Below are 21,889 nucleotides of genomic sequence, written 5' to 3' on the forward strand. Positions count from 1 at the left end.
GATATAGTTGCAAATTGCAATATCTATGTAGGCGACTACAGACAGTACAGACACAGAAGAAATGCTAATTACCTACATTACACTTTGAAGTCATCTTCCTTGCATTTCCAACGGTACACGAGTGCTAGCGAATCTACTTAATTCTTCGGCAGACTATAAACCTAGAATGTATTATGCTGAAGTGATTAGTTTAGAAGATTAGATTAGAAGAAAATCAAAGTAATTAGTTAAGATTTAGTTATAGTGGAAACCGTTTTCTCCCGAAATGGAAATTTTATCAATAAAGTATGTACCTAGGATCGCAAAGGTAATATTCTTCCCACTTAACTTTTGATGATAATTTTGTTGTTGCAATGTAATACTTACGAGTAGGACCTTTCATGAACCAAATAATGTTTCAAAAAAGCTTAAAACAAAGGAAATACGTTCCAATTTTCTTACAGAACAAGGTTCAAATTCAAAATAGCATAACTTTGTATGGTGGGTCTTATAAAGTACCTACAGCTTTTATGTTTTATTTTCTCCTATGCTTTCACATCACATGTCTACAATTTATAGTATATCCTGCGTCTAAGACATTAACTGGCGTAGGTACAGATGTGCCCTTGCGGTAAGTTTCCAAAAAGTTAGAAAATACGTCGGAAATTTCATGAAAATTACACAAGAAATAAACAAAATGAAAATTACACAAGAAATGAACGAAATTTTGGAAATGGAAAGTTTCATTCATCTTCCACAAAAAGATAACTTTCCGAAATTATTTCGTAAATTTGGAAACTTGACGGAACTTTGGCGAGTGGAATGACATCAAAGGCAGCTGTTTGCAATGTTCCTTCACTTTTGTATTAGTTGCTGCTCGAAGAAACTTTAATAGTGCTTTCTGAAGAGCGCTGCACACAGTGTACAGTTAAAACAGTATGCAAAACCCACAAACACACACGTATTGATGTTAGATTAGTCTTAAAGTTTCCAAATTGCGAAATTTCCACTTGAAAAACATACGGAAACAGAAATATTCCAGAAATTTCCGAGAAATTCTGTAACTTTCCGCAACTTGCACATCTGTACCCCTAGTGTAAATTTCATTCGATAGCGTGATGTGACGTACGCGTTTGCGTTAAGTGTCATTTTGTATGGGATCTTGAGTTTCCAAAACGTCCCGCTTGGTGCGTTATTCAAAATCCCATACGAAAATAGACATAACACAAACGCGAACACTCGTCACGCTATCGAAAAAAAATGCCCTATGGCATCAAGCTCTTTTATTTTTCCATGATGAGCTACGGTCGTAGAGCTACGCCGTAGCCGATAACATGAGTTTCCCGGTATTCAGCGAAAATGTTCCGTAGAGGCATAACGACAACGTGCCGTAATTAGCGCTGAACGATTAACGCTTTCTTTTGAACACCAAACATTAATTAAATGTATAAAAAATGTAAAAAGGCACTTAAAGAGAACATTTTACTTCTTTGTAGTCGTATCCGACATCCGATATTGGATCGGACAATTTTTTTATTAAGGTTCACCAACAGTGACAACAACAATTTATGGACTAACACACTTGCGTACTATTAAATTATAATTGCGCTTGACATTGTTGAAAACGCTCCTACTGTTTCAACTGTCTGTATACTGTGCTAATTTCTTATTAAGATCACTTTTGCATCTGCCGCCTAGTTCGCAGATCTAGTCTACTTCGCCTTTCGGTATAAGTTAATACTGTCACAGAATAAATAATAGTACTAGCTAGGTACTGAAGACTCACTCTCTAACAAAACGCGTCTGTTACGATCAGCACAGATATGGCCGCTAGGTGGCGACAGCACCACGCGCGGCTTATGGCTAGCCACCAAAATTGGTGTGGAACGGATGTACTTTTAGCTACCTGTAGCAAAGCGAACAAATCGCGGAGTGAGCCACGCCTGATACTGCGCGACTCGTGATGAATATTCTAAGTAGAAACGTATTTTTTTATAGAACTTGGGCCATTTATAAGCCTCGATTCATTGGGCTATTTTATTGAACGTTGTAAAAATGGGAAACATTAGGCTATTTCTACTCAAAATCACGACCGCTTTCGATCTTGAAAAAAGTGACCCGATTTTTTTATTTCCATTCCGTTGCCAATGTTGACATATACTTTGCCATCATGGTAACGGAAAGGAAGGAACGATAAATTTATGGAAATTCTGGGACACTTTTTTCTCTTGTTAGGATAGGAACAGCTCGTGATTATAAGTCTATTAAACATTAAATTCCCATATTTGAAAAAAAGAATTATAAGTAGGTACTTGAAATAATATGGCCCGGTTACGCAACTGACAGTAATTATCACCATCACACAGCACAATTCGCAAACAGCGCGTTCGACAAACAAAAGTAAATTTTAATTAAAACCGCACGTACCCATCAAAGGCACAGAATGCCATCCCAACTTATTTAATATCACATATATAAATCACATACCATATATCACATACTCAAATAGCCTGCAGAAGCGTAATCTCGTGACATCAAAGGCCAGTTGTATTAGAAGTTTATATTTAATTCGCAGAAGTTTAATAACAAGATTTATTTCGTTCTTGAAACTTCGCATTGCATGTTATTGGATGGAATGTATTTTCATTTTACCTACTCATTCTGTAAAAATGTGAGAAGTAAAATTTTCACGGCTTTATATAAAATATAAAAGGAATGATAAAGTTTCTTACGTTAAACATTATGCAATTTTAAATTAAAGATATACCTCTGTCAGATGAAGTAATCGATAGAAGTAAGAGATTTTAATTGAAAATTGCAATAACTTACATGGTGTCGAGGAAATTACGCCGTACATGATAATATATTTTTTGTAAATGGCTAAAATAATTCTTATATAAAATGCAAAATACAACTTTTAAAGGAACAAGAGCAATCGCTTAGCGTAGCAATGGCTTCTCAATATAAAACTTTTTTTTTATTAACTATATTTGCGGCACAAATCTGAACTAAGAGAGAAGTTATAATTGGCCCCGTTTTACTAATAGGTATAACACTAGTCAACGCTGAAACGTCGTACAATTGTAGATTTTTACCCACAATTGTACTGGGTAAAATGGAGGTGTATTGCACAGTTCATTCATTAATATTGTCAGTATCATGTGGTAATTGTCAAGTAAGAAAATATACACGTTCTAATTACGATACAGATAGATACAGGCCGATTTCTATTTATTTGTCGATTTTTTATTCGTCAGAATTTGATAAAATTTGGTAAGTTTGAAGAGCTCCTCATTTTGGGCGGAACGTACACGAAATTTCAATTGAGTTACCAAACGTACCATACGTTTTCATAGCGTGCTGGAAGATTTTTTAGGACATACGGTAAATCGCGCTTATATTGTACAGAATAGGGTAGGTACCTACTCTATACTCTAGTATAACTACACCAAATTTTATCAAAAACAAAAGTAAAAATGCCCAAAAGTATAACGGATGCAGACTTGTTCAGCTATTTAATATGTATGTTCACTACCTACGCAATGGAAAACATACTTAAAGCAAACTGTCAAATGATCAACAATGAAAGTCCACGGAACCACCAAACTTATTTGATGCTTACCTTCCCACCCATCAAGTAATACGGGCTGTGGGCCTTCCTCGGACTCGGCTGCGGGGTGGGTATCCTCGCCGGTTGCGACGGCAAGCCCAGCAGGCTGTCCAGCACGTCTTCCAGCGTGGTCGACCCTGGCGAGGGCCGCCCGAGGGTCACGAGGGACCTTTGCGAGTCCTGCCAGTCTGCAAGGCAGGCAAGGTGTTAAAGAAGAGGGGGGACAGGTGGAGGTACCAGGATCTTTGGCCGAATCGGTTTGGCTTTCTGGTTATTAATTTTGAATGTTTTCATTGAAATTGTGAGTAAAATAATTAAATGAAATTATTTGTCGAGTATGTTTTAATTTATTGTTCAATATGGCGGAGTTCGCAAGGTATACAAGGTACTAGTTTTTAAATAAAGACAAATGATCAGATATTGGATTACAGGGGGAAACATTTTATGACATTATCAGGAGTTTCTGAAATGAAATGACACTCAGGTCAGCATCGAGCGTGGTTGACCTCGGCCTCTTCAGGTGTTTTATTTTACACGGAAACTTATTTATTTATGTATTTAAACTACAATTACAATATTGTATTATTTGCAAATAATACAATAGGCAAAATCGAAGAGAATAAAATAAATTGGGTATTTTTTTTAATTATAATTGAGAAATGTTACTTACCTACTTTATTTATTTATTATGGCATTACAGTTACTGGATTAAAATTAAATGTTAATAAATGACATCTCAAACATTGCAATAGAAATGATATAAAGCGGGATTGTCCCTTCCGTGAATGGAATGGAGTAAGTATAGGTGCCTGGACTCGAAATTGGACCCAAATTGCGATAATGTGATTATTCTGAATTTGAAATATAGGATATTGTTTCTATGTGGATTAATGCCTACATGATTAATCAAATTTCGTACTACAAGCAAGAGCATAACACGAATTGTACTTCTATGAACTTTATATACCCGCGTTTTCGACGCCCTTGAGTCTACATAAATATCTATTTGTAACTACTAATGTTAATAATATAGGTATAGTAATAAAAGCCCAAAATAGTCTAAAATTTTGAAAAGATCTGGTTTAAATATAAAGCGAAATGAAAGGAAGTTAGTAAGAAATATAAGAAAGTTAGAAAAAGGAAGAAACGATTACTATGGTCGCTGAAAGGAAAGCGTTTTAGGTAATTTGGTAAATTCTAATTAAAAATTTGTTATACGATAGAACTGGTTTTGATACGACCTTGACGATCGTCTTAAAGAAAAAGTCTCCCAAATTTTCCTTCCATTTTTAGTTCCTTCCATTCCGTTGCCGTCAATTACAAAGTCTACTAAAAATAGTAACGGAATGGAATAAAATTTCGGGACACTTTTTTCCTCCAATCAGGATCGAAAGAACTCGTGGTTCTGTGTAGAAATAACATAAAAATTTGAAAATAGATTAATCAATGCCCAGTTAGGTACCTATCCCGCTGCATCCGCTCGAACCAATATCATAAATATATTTCACTGCCGGCGTTGCCGTGAGCTCACAACCGTATTAAAGCTTACTTAATACCTACTTGCTAGAAATATAGCAATTCACACCCATTTCAGCTTATACAACCATACAATAACCAGCTTATTATGCATGTCGACTGAAAGCGTTCAAGGAGACGGGATTTCCTGGGAGAACGTTTCTCTGTATACTGCAAAGGGACTTATAATCCATTTCTGTTCGCACAATATATATATATTCTTAGAAAATATATGCGGATGCTTCTAATTGCCTCGACCCCTTTTTTATACATTTTATATGAAGTCGTGGTATTCAGGCCGTAGACATTTCTAATTGCTCGTACGGCGCCACTACGTCTTTTCATTAGATACCACAGATATACCTATATATTTAATTGTTTTATAACGTATAATTTGTAACCTTTTTCTACCTTGGTGACCGCAACGCCATCTTTCAACGACCAATGTTAATCATATTAGTTAAGATATTGTGAAAGTTAGCTATATGTAATGGACTTACCCAACAACTGCTACCACTCGACTCTTCAAGTTAATGAGTAAAATGTGCTGTGCTAAACAACAAAAACAACTCAACAGAACAAAATAAATAAAACGAAAACAATAAAATAAAAACGAATATATTTATTGATAATTATAATTATAATATATCTTACTAACATTAGGTACTACGGATTCATATTGCGAATACACTATTATTAATCGTGATTCTAACAATTCATTCTAACATATAAGGTACCGAGATTCTATAATAAAGGCATAGACAAATAAACTACAAATAGACGAACGAAGTAAACAACGTTATTGTATTCCAGTATCCGGTCTAGATGGCGCTGCATGACGCTTTTCATTTTAGAGTTACCGTAAAAAGACAGGCGTCGTACAGCGACATCTAGTTCTGCGGCCAAAACTAATACAAGAAATATCGTTCAGCAGCGTACCTCTACAATAGATCGTTAGTCAAAGATAAAAGTAGCCGGATCTACGTATTTTGGTCATATATATTAGGTTAAAACAAATATGTAACTATACTGAAGTTTAGAGAGCTAGGTATACACTTACAGTCGGACACGAATACGAAACGGTTTAAATATCACTTCTTTTCAAATGTCATACATATGTTAAAGTTCGTTTTTTCGATTGAACGCGTCACGCGCTCTCGGCTCATATCGGGTGCAAAAAGGGTTTTCTTACACAATCAGAACCTGTGTAATTTACTCAGAGACTTACGCGCAGTCCCAATATAAATTACGAGGTGATTTAAGTAGAAGAAACTTGAATGAGAGTCTTGACTAACCACCATCAAAATGGTTCTGAAAAACCGGTTTTGAAATCGGACATCAAACGAAACAAACAATATTTTGTGACCTTTCCAGAAATCATTTGAAGAAAAACCAAAGTAAAAAATAGCACCTTAAACAAAATTATAGCAACATAATAATTATTTACAAAACTATTCGCTAGCAATAAACTAATAACTAAAATAATTATTTTGGGTTAAACAAATGAAAAAATAAATACTCTGTACAATTGGATGAAATACTTCTAAGAAAACTGGTTACCGTGATACTGAAATTACATTATGGCATTACTCTATAACAAAATGTATAATAACTATTGACTAAAACATAATGTGTATCAATGTTTAACCACTAATATGTTTCTGAAAACGTTCAACAGATTAACCTAGGGGCGGCTATAAGATAAAATTTAATAAAAAATGCTTCAAAATTGCATAAATGTAGATAACAATAAAATGTAGTTAAAATATTATTTAATTAAACATATAAACCACTATAGACGTACGCAGTTGAATAACTCGCGGAGTTGTTTCGATAGAACTAGATGGCCCTCTCATCGCCCTGTATTTTATGGTAACCATATTGTCAAATCTGGCAAACCTGAGGGCCTCCCGCTAACACCGAAAATCGCAAAATTGTGAGTATCTTTCTTGTGAGTATGTTACTCAAATTACGCCTTAATAGGAGTACAAGAGAAAGGTGCCCGTGTTTGCGAACTTCGGCGTTCGCTATACACCCTCAGAAACTACGCTTCACGCCGCTATGGAGCGCCATCTAGTGACCATGCCAAAACAATAAGGTAGATAGTTCATTTCGGTTCGGTACGTCTATTATAGTTCATCTTTTCTAATACAAGTAGAGTCACGTGTCGTCTTCGCACCGGAAACCGGATGCCATTCGTAAAGTTTGTACTGGCAATATCTCAAAATGGTGTCGAACGAACCGTTCGTTAAATTACTAACGGCAACAAAAAGGTGCGTAATAAGAAATTGGGCCGTAAGAATAATAAAAGAATAATGGTAATATATTAGCGATTGTCATTTTATCTAAGTAACTTTCATGTCTTTGAATTTGACTAAAAAAAATCATAAGTTAGACAAAGTCGAGTGCGCCTCGAGAAGGTATGCTTGCAGTAAGATATCATATTAGAATACGGATGTATCTACTTGTGGCAACCCCAGACACATATAATGGAGAGGACGGTGTCCCTAGCCAAGCCTCTGTGACCTTGAGCGCGCTCGCCTCTGCAGTGACGCATCTATGGTTTGTTATCCTTACGGCCAATAAAATAAGACTAAATACTACAAGCTCGTGTTCTTCAAATTCACAATACAAAAGACACTCGTACAACACATACAGAAATATGATGCCAAAGTGCACTGTCACAACAAAAATAACATACATAAAAAATGGTCCTGAGTCACAGTCTAAAGCCGAAAATACAATTTATTTAGCCAGAATGGCATGTCTATGAACGCACAGATGAAAGTAAAACTAAAATAAGACTGCAGGTTTAGATTTGCGCGTAACATAAATGCATTGTTTGTCAATGTGCGTTCTACATGGCGGGTTCCCGTTCGGAATGTGTGTCGTGGTTTGTATCTAAGCCTGCAGTGGATAGGGTGGTGTGATCACGCTCGCTCACCAGGCGCGGCGCGGTGGTCGAGGCGGAGGGACGACGGCGGGCGGGGGTGCGGCGGGGGCAGTGCCTCGGACACTACCAGCGGTGTCTGAGGGGAGTCCAGAGGCTTCGTACCTGGAGAAAAATTATTAAATTAGGCTTTAAAACTGTAGTGTCGCGACGTCAATAGGAATATGTGGTTGCTAAAAAGGCACCGCACTTCGATTTTAAATAAATGTAGGTACACACGGATGCCCCTTTCATAAAAAAATAGAAAACCTGGAATCGGAACACATATAATATATTCTCATCTGCCACTACAGCGCCATCTCGGTTGAGATTTGTGCGTCTAACCTAACCTCATTTCATCTACTTACTTTGTGAGTCATTGGCGGATTCAGGAGTTTTTGGAGGGGCTTGAACCCAATGATGGTTTAAGTAGGGATCTTTTTTAGGGTTCCGTAGTCAACTAGGAACCCTTATAGTTTCGCCATGTCCGTCTGTTTGTCTGTCTGTCTGTCCGTCCACTACGTTGCGAGGATTCTAATAGGCGTCTACTAAATTGCTGTATAAAGACTAGAAATGCCACGAATATTCGGCAACTATTCGGTATTCGGCCATAACCACTATTCGGGGCATCTCTAATAAAGACCTTCCTACACTCTTTGACGAGTCAATCAGGCATCCCCACTGAGAATTGATATTGCCGGGCCCTGCATAATCTATACCCAAGGGAAGTAATTGTATCATAAACAACATTTAATATACTGTGTAACTTTATTTACTTTCTGCCCTTGTTCTACTTAACTATAGTAAAATAAAATATTTTATAAAACATAGCTTTGAAAATACTTGTAGGCTAAACCTCTTGAAGTGTTTTCAGATATCAACTACGTATTATGATTTTCGTTTGAATTGTGAAACCTAAGTGCTAATGATATTAAATTATTGTAAATCTTTGAGCAAATAGAGTTATTTATATTTAAAAAAAAAATTAAGTTCTACACATCGACAAAGGCCAAATCGCAAAAATGTATGGGGATGACAGATGCTACGACAAGTCACGTGACAATTTCCATACATTATTTGGTTCGATTGGAGTTTTCTAGCAACGGGCAGTACGTCACCTGCGATTACCAATCGTGGCTTTACAAATCGTGTTAGATATTTTTGCGGCATTCGCTGTGTAACATATTATTGCAGGTGACTGTACACTCTGTACAGTTAATTGAAAATGCGCCGCTCGTTCGCGGACTTCTCATAACATTGTGCAGTATGCTCAACTCTGCGGACAAAGCGCGGCCCGGGGCCTAAGGGAATTGTTTATGTGTTGCACAATGAATCAGCCCGATTTGCCGTGTCTACAGTGAATCTAAACGAATATAAAACAGTTGCGTTGTATGGATAATGATCTATCAAAGTGGAAATTGATGGTAGAAAGAAACGTCAATCAAATTTAAGACGATAGAGGACGAGGTCACCGCTTTTGACAGCTTTTGGTAGAAAGGGACTTCCACTTGTATTACAAGTTACAAGCTTTTGATAAACATGGCACTAGTCTTAGGTTCTCACCGTAGCGAACTCGGCGACTTTGACACAAAGAAGCATGGCGGTCTTTGGTGTAGGAGGCTAAGATCCACTTCGGGTCGTCGCACCACAGCACAGCAGTAAGTACTTACCAACAAAGGAGCTCTCAAGCCAAAACAGCTTCTGGCTGGATCTCGGCGACTTGTCCGCGTCGCCGTTGGCCGGCTCCAAGCCAGAGACGTAGTGGACAATGGCCGACGTCACCTCCTTGATGGATGTCTGTATCTCTTCTGAGGCCTTGGTGGCCGCGGCTTGCTGGAGGAGCGAGGAGGCTAGCCTGGGGAAGAGTGAAACAAGGTTAGAGACGTACTTGTGATCGGAATAACATTTTAATAAAAAATAGGGCATCCCTCAAGGTAGTTGCGTAAATTATATGAAATTAAGAGCTTCTCGTTCAAAACTAGAAATTGATTGAATGTATGTTAACACTTTATTGTACATAAGACAGGTTAAGATAAAAATTAAAAAGAAAGGCGAACTTATCCCTATAAGGGATATCTTCCAGTCAATCTTTGAGCAATTGAGAGTGGGCGAATAAAAATGACAGAAAAACGAACACTAATATCTCTCTATACTCATACTCTACTCTAGTATCCTGATTTGATTTAAATTACGGTGTTGACCTCTAGTCGCCCACGGCTTGACAAGACAAATGTAATTTTGATTTGTCAAAATAAATATTCAAAATACAATGGAGTCCAATACCTTTTTATAGGCACCTGGGCGGGTAGAGGATAAGACTGGAATTCTGAAACCCTAGACAAGTTGATAGCACTGATCTAGACATTCTAGATCTAGACCAAACACTTACAAAAGTACTTGAAGTAATCTGCTTAGAATCATAAACGTTGTATCGCTAGATTTCAATGAGAGGCTAAGCCGGCGGTTCTCAGGGCAACCGACGGATTATTGATTTGCTCCTTTAGTAACTAAGACTGGCAAATAATGTATAATTGTATATCTCCTTTGTATATAAAAGCATGTAAAGTTATCTAAGCATAATGTAACATTGCATCAGCCGCTACGTTAGATGTTAGTAAGAAGAAATGAATTGTAATTGTGCTTATAGTTCATTATATATTATTGTAATTAATATTCATTATTGTAATTAATTCACAATTCTCAAGTGAACATTAGTCTTCGCCATCACAACTTGCATTTAAATTTTAAGTACACGTATCCCATAAACAGCTAGAGAATTAAAAGACAACTAAAACAACGTGAAATATCTGCAGAGCATTAAATGAGAACTTATTGTTTACGCGCATTTGCAGCAAGCGCGCCCCAGGCTTATGCTGAAGCGAATAAAATTTATAAACGATACCTCGATCCACGGAGTTTTCGTTGCGTAATGAATTATATTACTATTTTGCCTAAAGGGACATTCTGACCAGGACTTCAGGTTACAAATTTACAGGTGTAAAGCAGTTGTTGCTTGCCGAAAAGCCACTCTCAAGTTCTCAGTTTAAAGCGCCATTGAACTATTAGGTAACATATATGTCTGGAAATAGTTTTGTATGTAAAACATCTACATGTTCTAATTTCTTTGTATTACAATTTCTACTTAATTTAAAACTAATTGAAGAAATTATGTTTATACACTTCCAAAAACCGCCTGCGTATTTTTACGTGCCACCTACTCCATAAAAAAATGAACTGTCTCTCGACGTTAGAGGTATAACACAATATCATCTTTGGTCTTTTGTTTTGCGTTGTAAAAAAACGTATCACAATTTTCCCTTCCCGTCGGTTGGAGTGTAAACCGAGCGCAATATTTTATCGAATGGTTCAAAAATTCACTGGAAACTAGGAAATAAAGTTCGGATTTAAAACCGAGCATGTCCTGAGGGGAATCCGATGGAAAGCTGCGAGTAATTCAGGATTTGTCTTTGTTTTTCTGCGGAAATCCTACCAGTTCCAGATTAAACTAGCTACATTAATTGTTCGTTCTGCGATTACACTGTTGCTTGAATGTTTTTAGGCAAATAAAACATGATAACGTGTAATAAAGCATTATAACAATTGTAGTTATAAGCTTCGCGTACTATTTGTAATAAAGGAATCATTATATTACAAGCTTGTATAGATAGTATTTCAGATTTTTGACATGGACCTAGCGTCAGATTCTAGTTCGGGAGCAATTCGTTTCCTAACACAACTTAGTGTAAGGCCTGAGGGCCTACCGCGAACCACGTTCGACGTGATGCCTCCCTGTCACACTTAGGTACGAATTTACAAGTGCGACAGAGAGTCAACACGTCGAACGTGGTTCGCGGTAGGCCCTCTGAGTGGACGCTCGAGTTGGGCGTGCAGCGGGGCGGGGCGTGTGGCGTGCATGTTAAACAAATGCAAGCGTATAGGAGCGGCCTTAGTGCACGCTGCTCAAATTACTTGTGAGCCCGACGCCACGCTGCACGCCCCGCCGAACGCTCCGCTTCGAGCGTCCACTCAGGCCGCGGCTCACTTCGGGTGCGTTTGATAGTAGAAATGGCATCCCGTTGAATGCAGTCATGAAAGCCAGTTACTGTACTAGAGCTCGTTCTACCAAGGTATGGTTGTTGACGGCTGATATCCGCAACCTCTGCTAAACGCAAAAAAATATTCAAAGCAATGACTGCCATGAGACAGTGACCAAACTGTAGATGTATTTAGTCCAAATGGCATCCCGTTGAACTCATAAAGACCACATGCAGTCATGAATGCCATTTACTGTACTAGAGCTCGTTCTACCAAGGTATGGTTGTCGACGGCTGATACCCGCAACCGCTGCTAAAGGCATAAACAAAACGATGACGCCGATGACGAATACCTACCATGCGACAGTGACAAAACTGTAGGTGTATTTAGTCCAAACGGCAACCCATTGAAGTCATAATTTAGAGTATTTAGACCCAACGCGGTGAAAGCATTGTTGCCTACCTCTCGTGCGGGGTGCGTGGGGTGTTCAGTCGCTCCTGGCTCCTCCAGCCAAGGTACGGTTGTCGCGCGCTGAACGACGAGCGGGTTGACGGCGAGCAGAGCGGGCTGGTGCCGCGGATGCTGCTGCGGGTTGACGAACACGGAGACGTCTGGTGAGGAAAAGGAACATTTTAGTTTTTAGGGTTCCGTACCCAAAGGGTAAAAACGGGACCCTATTACTAGGACTCCGCTGTCTGTCCGTCCGTCCGTCTGTCACCAGGCTGTATCTCACGAACCGTGATAGCTAGACAGTTGAAATTTTCACAGATGATGTATTTCTGTTGCCGCTATAACAACAAATACTAAAAACAGAATAAAATAAAGATTTAAGTGGGGCTCCCATACAACAAACGTGATTTTTGACCGAAGTTAAGCAACGTCGGGCGGGGTCAGTGCTTGGATGGGTGACCGTTTTTTTGCTTGTTTTGCTCTATTTTTTGTTGATGGTGCGGAACCCTCCGTGCGCGAGTCCGACTCGCACTTGGCCGGTTTTTTTTCATATTTCTAATTTAAATCTAGTTGCATAGTAAATAAGGAGGAATTTCATTAGTTTGAGAAAGCAATGAAACAAAAGAAATGCTACTTAATTTTTTTATAAAAGGTTGTAAATGTTGTAATCAAATGGAAACAGAGTGTACATTGTAACATTGGGCCTTACCATGCTATATTAGGATTTAAAACGAGGATTAGATCTCTTTAACACTATTATTCGGTACCTAATGCATTCACATAATTGAGAATTTTATAACTATTTTTACTTTGCTCATGAACGCTCCTCAAAATTGTAAATATGTAATATTTAAATAAAATATAAGTACGTATAGCGATATAAAGTTAATGAAAGATGAATGTATTTCGGTTTACTACCGCCCAACGATGGATGATTTCAATGTAAAAGGGACCCTGCTATAAGCACCGAGGGTTCATTTTAAGTTTATCACATAATTTAAACGATTCACCATTTTGTTTACTCACTGCAGGTAGCGTTTGTAACTTTATTTATTAAGGTAATATATGTAAAACTTCACCCTGGGCTGCACAATGTAAACAAAAGAGCCTTAAATAAATTGTTTATAGTTAGTTTAACTGCTGTACAGCAAAAGGTTTGCCGCAATATTTGCTAACGCAACTCATGCTAGTTCGCCTAAGTGCAGTCTAGGACGGAATATGCTTACCTAAAATATGTCTTTTCACTACCAGGCCCCGTAGATAACATGCCAATCGCAAACGCTCCGTCCGTAGCGAACGAAACTGTCACTATCACACTAATGTGGAAGATAGAGAGGCACAAAGCAATTCGATGGCGTAGCGAAAGAGATTTTCACCTTGGCTAGGCAGCCCGGGGCCCTATAAAGCAGTGGTTCCTAACCTTTTCAGTCCGGTCACCCCTATGACTAACTAGGGAACCTGATTTTACCCCTCCTCCCAACGGTAATAAAAAATAAAACGTGTACGTTTGTTGTATTGTTATATTAGGTTAGCTTATTACCCCCGTAAAATACCAGTTTTACCCCCACGGGGGTAATTACCCCCAGGTTAGGAACCACTGCTATAAAGAGTATAATAAAGGCATGCCTGATCTAGTGATACTCGTAGGTGATCTGCGACCCGTTCCGCAGCGGCTACAATCATCACTAACGAAGGATGGAATGCGAAACGCGTAGATTCAATTATTTTGTACGTAACGGTTATGGAATGGAATATTTCATGTCCCGCTATTTCGTTTCATACGATACGCCATTATTATTGCTGGCGCGTCATTAAATAAAATATAAATATCTGGAACTCGTGACAATCGCAAATCGACAAACGAAAAACATTTATCAGGATGACAGATACTACGAAAAGTCACGTGACTATTTCTGATAAACACGCAAACAAATGCCCTTATCAGGAATCGAACCCGGGACCTCCTGTACCCGTACCATAAGTCACTGACAACACTGTCAGACTGTTTGACATCAAAACCTACATATACTCTAACAACTTCTACGTAATTTACTTTATATACATCTCGCTCGCACTAATATGCAAGTACGAGCGAGATGCATCGAAAGTTACGTTCTCGATAGCTTTTATGTCAGTGCCACAACGGTGGTATAGCCACACAGGATTCGAACCCGGGGTCTCCGCTACTTAGTCATATACCGAATAGGCTAGGAGGCCGACAAAACTCAATTTCCATATCGTTAGACTGTAAAATTGGCCTCACGCCTCAATCTCTCACTACTCCAAGTCACTCTCGCCATAAGATATATTGGAGCCATAGACTAGGAATCCCCTAGACTGAGTTTAGAGCAATGATTCATGAAACCGATGCTGCCAAAAATACGGAGGTGCGGGGGGACGAGGTGAGCGAATCCCGTGCCGTGATTGGTCCGTTCAAAGACACGGACCAATCACGGCACGGGATTGACTCGAAGATGGAGTAAAACTACCGTATAAGTGGCAGAGGGGGTAGCGTTACTATGCTCAGTCTAGAGGATGTCTTGTCTGTGATTGGAGCTGCCGAGGTGGTCCAAAATATCTGAACAGGCACTTTAACGCCGTGACAATAGAGGCGTGTTCAGATATTTGTGAAGGCCTTGGCTGCTCCGATATATCTGATGGCGACTGTATGTCTGTATGCTGCACAAAAGTGGACATTAATGAGCGTCGTTAGTTGAAGGGGCCATTAGGGTGGAAACGGTTAGAGTTGGCACGTGGGCTCACGTAGGGTTGCCAGATGGTCGGGATTTGGCGGGATTCCCCCGATTTTTAGCATGTGTTCCCGATTCCCGACCAAGTGAAAATTGTCCCGAAAAACAGCTTCACGTTATAAAACAATAATTTCAAGTTCCGAACTGTCGTCGAGCGAGCCAGCGACCCGCGTCGAGCCGGAATGGGAAGAGCAGCTGATGTAGTGCCAATAATGTAAAATATCGTTGTTTTGAATACAATTACTTTAATTTGAATGTTTTTTTCCCGACTTAAGTCCCAAAATCCCGAAAAATTGATATTTTTTCCAGTTAATAGCGCCTTTTGATCTGGCAACCCTAGGCTCACGACAGTCACGACACCGCGCCGTGTCCGACACGAGTTTGGCGCGTGGACGCCTGTGCTGAAACATTCTTTAAAAAAAATATTTGTGGAACAGTTAGAGCAAAGGTAATTTCAGTTTTTAATGATTCACGGTTAGTTTCACTAGTCAAAGGTAATTTTTCTGCAAGTACAAATTATGAACCTCGAGCGTTGCGATTAACTTCTTAATTATCCTTTCTATCACTTCGCGAGGCTCCTATTTCTGGGCGGTTGGCCCTTCGGGCATCTGAATTTAAGCTACCTAACCTACCTAGGTATTGATTTAGTGTGACTACCGTTAAAACATTACACTTTGGGCGACAAGGATTTACACGTGTAATAAAACGTAGTACTTACTATGAAAATAAACGATTGGTTAAAATATAAAATGGGGAAAATGCGACTGGGAATTTCGCTACGCGGAACTAACGCGTTTAGGGTGTAAATCGAGCTTCTCTAAAATAGAGACAAGAAATTAAGAAATTAATATACCTACATCAGATTGTGTATAATATTTTCCAAAATGTCACTACCTATCCAGAGAGGAAAATGGGGAAAAGGTTTGCATGGAGAAGCGGTCGGCCCACTATCCTCTTAACGTTGCACTGACAGTCTGGACAGTTATACGAGTATAAACAATACATAAATGCAAAAGTCCATTCAGAATTGGATTGTATTGTGGTTTCCATTAACGGAAATATGATTCGGATTTCAAAGGATTAATATGAAAGAGATTTCTCACAAACTTTATTTTATTATCTATTTTATTGCTGTGGAAAAATGCGTGAAATTCATTTCTGTCTCAATTGTTAAACGGTAGTTACATGTCAAGAATATTTTGAGAAATGTTATTAAAATTAATAGTTATCGATACAAGTGCGAAAAAGAGGAAATTCGAAGGGAGTGTTTTAAATCGACACGAGTTGCGAATTACCTATTCGCACGTGTATCGAACAACGTTTTACAGTACATATGGCACTTTAAAGTTTCAACATACGCACGAAAAGTGCTATTTTACGCACTAGTGCGGAAAAGTAGCCCCATATGTACTGTAAAAATACTTACAATCGTTTCATGATATGCCTAGGAATTTCATGGTCTGGCGGATTTATATCGTCGTTTAATTCCCACGACACAAGCCTTATTGTGTTTGCTGTGGGGGCAGCTCGATCTGTGTAAGATTGTTCTATAAGCTTTGTGACTTGTGTCTTCAAAGCTTAGAATAGCTTAGATGATCTCTGTTTACCCTGTTTTTAATCTGTAAGTCTGTTTTTTTGGCTAATTGCTAATACTAAATACTAACCGAAATAACACGCCTTTATTCAAATTACAATCATAATAAATCCAATAAATATTGATGTCAGATAACGACGTTAATTACGCAATGAAATCAAATACTGTCAATTAAATACGTTTTGCCAATCGAAGGCGAATATTTCAATGTCTACGCCACAAATCAACATTTCACTGAAATGGATATTGAAATACGAGTAATGTAGTTCATTAAATTGCGGATTACGAGCGAAATGTTCGCGTAATCTGGCTTTGACAGATTATTGAAGAAATTATTTTAATGTTATTTTGTAAAGGTTAAAGCTATGAATAGCCATACTAATACTGGAAAGAGCAATAATTTGTGTGTTTATCATAAATATTTATATAGTTTTATATATCCCTAGACAAAATCGATAGACAATCTGTGGACTTGGTTAAAGTTTAGTATGTAGTCGACCACTTTCCGAAGCTATGTAGGGCCATTACCGAAGCGTCGGGGCAAGAAATCATTTTTATCGGACTCTCTCGCTCGCACTCCATTTTTTAATAGTGGTGTGCGGGACAGCCGTGCGTCGGAGGAGGCCCAGAAGCCCCAAGACTGCCCAATGAAGTAGTATTTGAGGCCCCTCGAACGGACAACAGTCTTCTAACCCAAGGAACTAGGTAAGTAGACTTACTTGGTTAGAGTTGTCTGCTAGTCGACCACCTTCCAAAGCTGGTGGTGTGCGGGGACAGCTGCGGGGGCGGAGGGGCGGCGGCCCCGAGACTGCCCAATGAAGTGGTCTTCAAACTCAGGCCGTTCCAACGGGCACATGAGTCTTCTAACCCAAGGCACAATAACAGTAGACCTACTTGGTTAGAGTTGAATCTGCTAGTCGACCACCTTCCGAAGCTGGTGGTGTGCGGGGACAGCTGCGGGGCCGGAGGGCCAAAAGCCCCACGGCTGCCCAATGAAGTGGTCGTTGAGCTCAGGCCGTTCCAACGGGCACATGGGCCTTATAACCCAAGGAACTAGGAAAGTAGACTTGGTTAGAGTTGAGTCTGCCAGTCGACCACCTTCCGAAGCTGGTGGTGTGCGGGAACAGCTGCGGGGGCGAAGGGGCGGCAGCCCCGAGGCTGCCCAATGAAGTGGTCGTTGAGCTCAGGCCATTCCAACGGGCACATGGGTCTTCCAACCCAAGTTACTAGGAAAGTAGACTTACTTGGTTAGAGTTGAGTCTGCTAGTCGACCACCTTCCGAAGCTGGTGGTGTGCGGGGACAGCTGCGGGGGCAGAGGGGCGGTGGCCCCGAGGCTGCCCAATGAAGTGGTCGTTGAGCTCAGGCCGTTCCATCGGGCACATGGGTCTTCCAACCCAAGTTACTAGGAAAGTAGACTTACTTGGTTAGAGTTGAGTCTGCTAGTCGACCACCTTCCGAAGCTGGTGGTGTGCGGGGACAGCTGCGGGGGCGGAGGGGCGGCGGCCCGGAGGCTGCCCAATAAAGTGGTCGTTGAGCTCAGGCCGTTCCAACTGGCACATGTGTCTTCTAACCCAAGCCACAATAACAGTAGACCTACTTGGTTAGAGTTGAGTCTGCTAGTCGACCACCTTCCGAAGCTGGTGGTGTGCGGGGACAGCTGCGGGGGCGGAGGGGCGGCGGCCCCGAGGCTGCCCAATGAAGTGGTCGTTGAGCTCAGGCCGTTCCAACGGGCACATGTGTCTTCTAACCCAAGGAACTAGGAAAGTAGACTTACTTGGTTAGAGTTGAGTCTGCTAGTCGACCACCTTCCGAAGCTGGTGGTGTGCGGGGACAGCTGCGGGGGCGGAGGGGCGGCGGCCCCGAGACTGCCCAATGAAGTGGTCTTCGAGCTGAGGCCGCTCCAGCGCGCGCTGGACGCGTCAGACAGGCGCTTGCGCAGCAGGAAGCCCTCGCGGGGCGCCGGCGCGTTCTTGTACCTGGAAATAGTTTCGAATTAGGATTTGTCGTCAAGTTCCTAGGGATGGTCTTCTCCTAATGTACAGCAAGCTGCATAATTGCATAGACACATTGTGATAAACAGACACGCATAAGACACGGTAATTTACAATATTTAAGCTTATGTTTTATGTTCTAGCTTAAATATTGTAAATCACTACATAGTATTAAACAAAGTCGCTTCCCGCTGTCTGTCTGTCTGTATGCTTAGATCTTTAAAACTACGCAACGGATTTTGATGCGGTTTTTAATAGATACAGTGATTCAAGAGGTAGGTTTATGTCTAATTTGTTAACCCGTGCGAAGCCGGGGCGGGTCGCTAGTTACCTATAAATATGTAAGCTTGTGTGCTTTGTCTTTGATCGGTATTGTAAACGGTCAATCATGTTTACATTATTTAATCACGTGATTATCAATCGATTGATCGTCTTGAGGCCGCTTTAATAAAAGACGTGTGTTATATCATGTCATATCGTACGCAATAAGTAGCCGTACCACGAGTTGACACTTGACGTTTACTAACGTAAACGTAACGGAACGCTAACGCGAATGCGTAAACTCGATCGCAGTCCAACTCGTTCGCACTCATGGCACAGGGCGGACACGCCATACATCAAAAATGATTTGCGTTTATATGTGTGCGCGGCACGTCTGTACACGCGTCATTGTGTACCTATCTGACGGACTTCTGGGCATGCTCTCAGTAGAGCGACTTACGCACACATTCATGTCGCGGCCAGTCGCGGGGCGAGGTAATCCGAGTCGGGGCGGGCGGGGCGGTGCGTGTCCGTTCTGAGGGTCTACCGCGAACCACGTTCGACGTGTTACCTCCCTGTCACACTTACGTACGAATTTACAAGTGCGACAGAGAGGAAACACGTCGAACGTGGTTCGCGGTAGGCCCTCTGTATGATAATACTATTATTCTGTGCTCATGGTTTGGTGCGATAGAGAGGGAATGCGAGCGAGTTCACGCAGACTCGAACGTAAATCTCAAATGCTAATTAGTGGTAGCCATGCAGGCATGCGTGAACGCGTAAGGTTTCAGGCCTCATTCCAACTGACCGCGTCTTAAGCAAATCTGTTTAATGGCTCTAACCCTTTTTAGGGTTCCGTACCCAAAGGGTACAAACGGGACCCTATTACTAAGACGACATTCGTATGTCTGTCACCAGGCTGTAACTCATGAACAGCGATAACTAGACGGTTGAAATTTTCACAGATGATTGTATTTCTGTTGCCGTAAAAGCTCTGTAATAAATAAGGAAACTAGGTAAGCGGATATCGGAAATCTACTCGAGGTAATATCGAGTTTTCATCTAGAATGAAAATCCCGTAGCCTAGATCTAGTTCAAGCACTGCCGCGCAATACTAGGTTTATTAAATATCTAGTTTCGCTTGCATTGGATGTAATTTGATGTACATATATTCATTCTTTAAATCTACAGGGTGACATTTGAGTCGTGATCAGTAATATGTTTTTCTAACTCCATAAACAACGAGAAATTTAATGCCCCTACTCTTACTAAAATCAGACAAGATTTTTTTTATTTTTTTTGTTTATTTTTTGTCATTTATTTTACTTTTACAAGTGGCAATGTGGTATTTAAACAGCTTTGTAAGATATTTCAAATGAAGAATTAAGTAAATTTTATTTCCAACTGGGACAAATGACAAAATTGATGTCAATGACAGTTCCGATTCAAAGAGGCGATTCAATTTAAATATCTTAATAAGCCGTTGTAATATCCTAAATCCACTTATAAAAGTAAAATAAATGACAAAAAATAAAAAAAATCTTGTCTGATTTTAGTAAGAGTAGGGGCATTAAATTGCTCGTTGTTGGAGTTAGAAAAACATATTACTGATTACGACTCAAATGTCACCCTGTATAGGTAATTGTAATTGTACTACGGGAGAGTATTTACTTGGGTGACTTAAAAAACGATGTAATAACGCAGTTGTCCTCAAAACAATTGTGTTTTTACAAACTTTGCAGTGTCAGAGTGTGATGGTGTCATAAACGTCAAATTAATATGAAAAAAATGATGTTTATATTCTGGCACTTATAGATATACATTCTAAAAGCATAGCAAGCATATAGCGGCAGCGAAAATGGCAAATCGCATTGCATATGAAGGATACACGGAAAGAACATGTCTAATCACTTTAACCTAACATTTTGAGTAATCGCGATTTTAAAATTTGGAACAATGTCAAAATGTATGTTAATTCCGTGACCAGGTTATTTTTAACTAAAAAAAAAGTTGTGTTGTATTGTACAGTGGTAGCAAAAATATAACTTATAGTTCATTAAGAGCTCTACATTTTGAGATAGAAATCGAATTTTCCGAAAAAAGTGACTGGACATGTTCCTTCCGTCAGAAGACAACCAAAACGCCAAAGTTGGTGCAAAAATGGTCCGTTTAAGTATATTGTACCTAACTGTTTTACAAAACGTTAGCGTTAGACAATCTATCTACGCGTCTTTAAGGGGCCCTAATGTTATGTGACTATGCCCTTTCGGTCGTGTTTTGATTTATCGCCACACGTTGGGAATTTCCTATTTTTCGCACTTGTGTGTACATTTATCTGTAATGTCTCATAATTAGCGCCATTACAATGGCGTTGTAATAATGCAACTACACGGTTATGTGACACTCGAGGCATCCTTGTGCGGTGAGCTCGGCAGCGTCGTAATTAGATTATACACCGTCTGGGTGCCTGACACGTTTACGCATATTCCTGACTAGCTCCATGCTAAGTGTGTTGTGGGAATTAATAGTACATTACGATACCAGTGCGAATAATAGGGAATTCGCAACGAGTGGCGATACATTAAAACACGACCGACGAAGGAGTGTTTTACATCGGCACGAGTTGCGAATTACATACTCGCACATGTATCGTAAAACGTTTTACTTTACTATCTACATATGGCCCGTTTACGTAATGTGATAATTATCGATTTATCGCACTAGTACTTACAATAAATTACTAAAGTAGGTACGTAGCGCCATATGTACTGTAA

The 21,889-nt window shown here is 39.9% G+C and overlaps 1 protein-coding gene across 1 annotated transcript in view; it reads right to left on the bottom strand.

The window, feature by feature from the left end:
• The window catches only part of LOC134661246 (serine/arginine repetitive matrix protein 2), a 153,125-nt gene that overhangs the window by 2,708 nt on the left and 128,528 nt on the right, over positions 1-21,889 (bottom strand). Inside the window, exons 5-9 of the mRNA XM_063517233.1 lie at positions 18,638-18,839; positions 12,531-12,679; positions 9,704-9,888; positions 8,049-8,159; positions 3,602-3,777 (exon numbers count right to left, since the gene is read on the bottom strand). Of these exons, the coding sequence (XP_063373303.1) occupies positions 3,602-3,777; positions 8,049-8,159; positions 9,704-9,888; positions 12,531-12,679; positions 18,638-18,839 (823 nt within the window). The remainder of the gene's footprint in view (positions 1-3,601; positions 3,778-8,048; positions 8,160-9,703; positions 9,889-12,530; positions 12,680-18,637; positions 18,840-21,889) is intronic.

This window comes from Cydia amplana, chromosome Z (genome assembly GCF_948474715.1).
Source record: "Cydia amplana chromosome Z, ilCydAmpl1.1, whole genome shotgun sequence".
NCBI lineage: Eukaryota > Metazoa > Arthropoda > Insecta > Lepidoptera > Tortricidae > Cydia > Cydia amplana.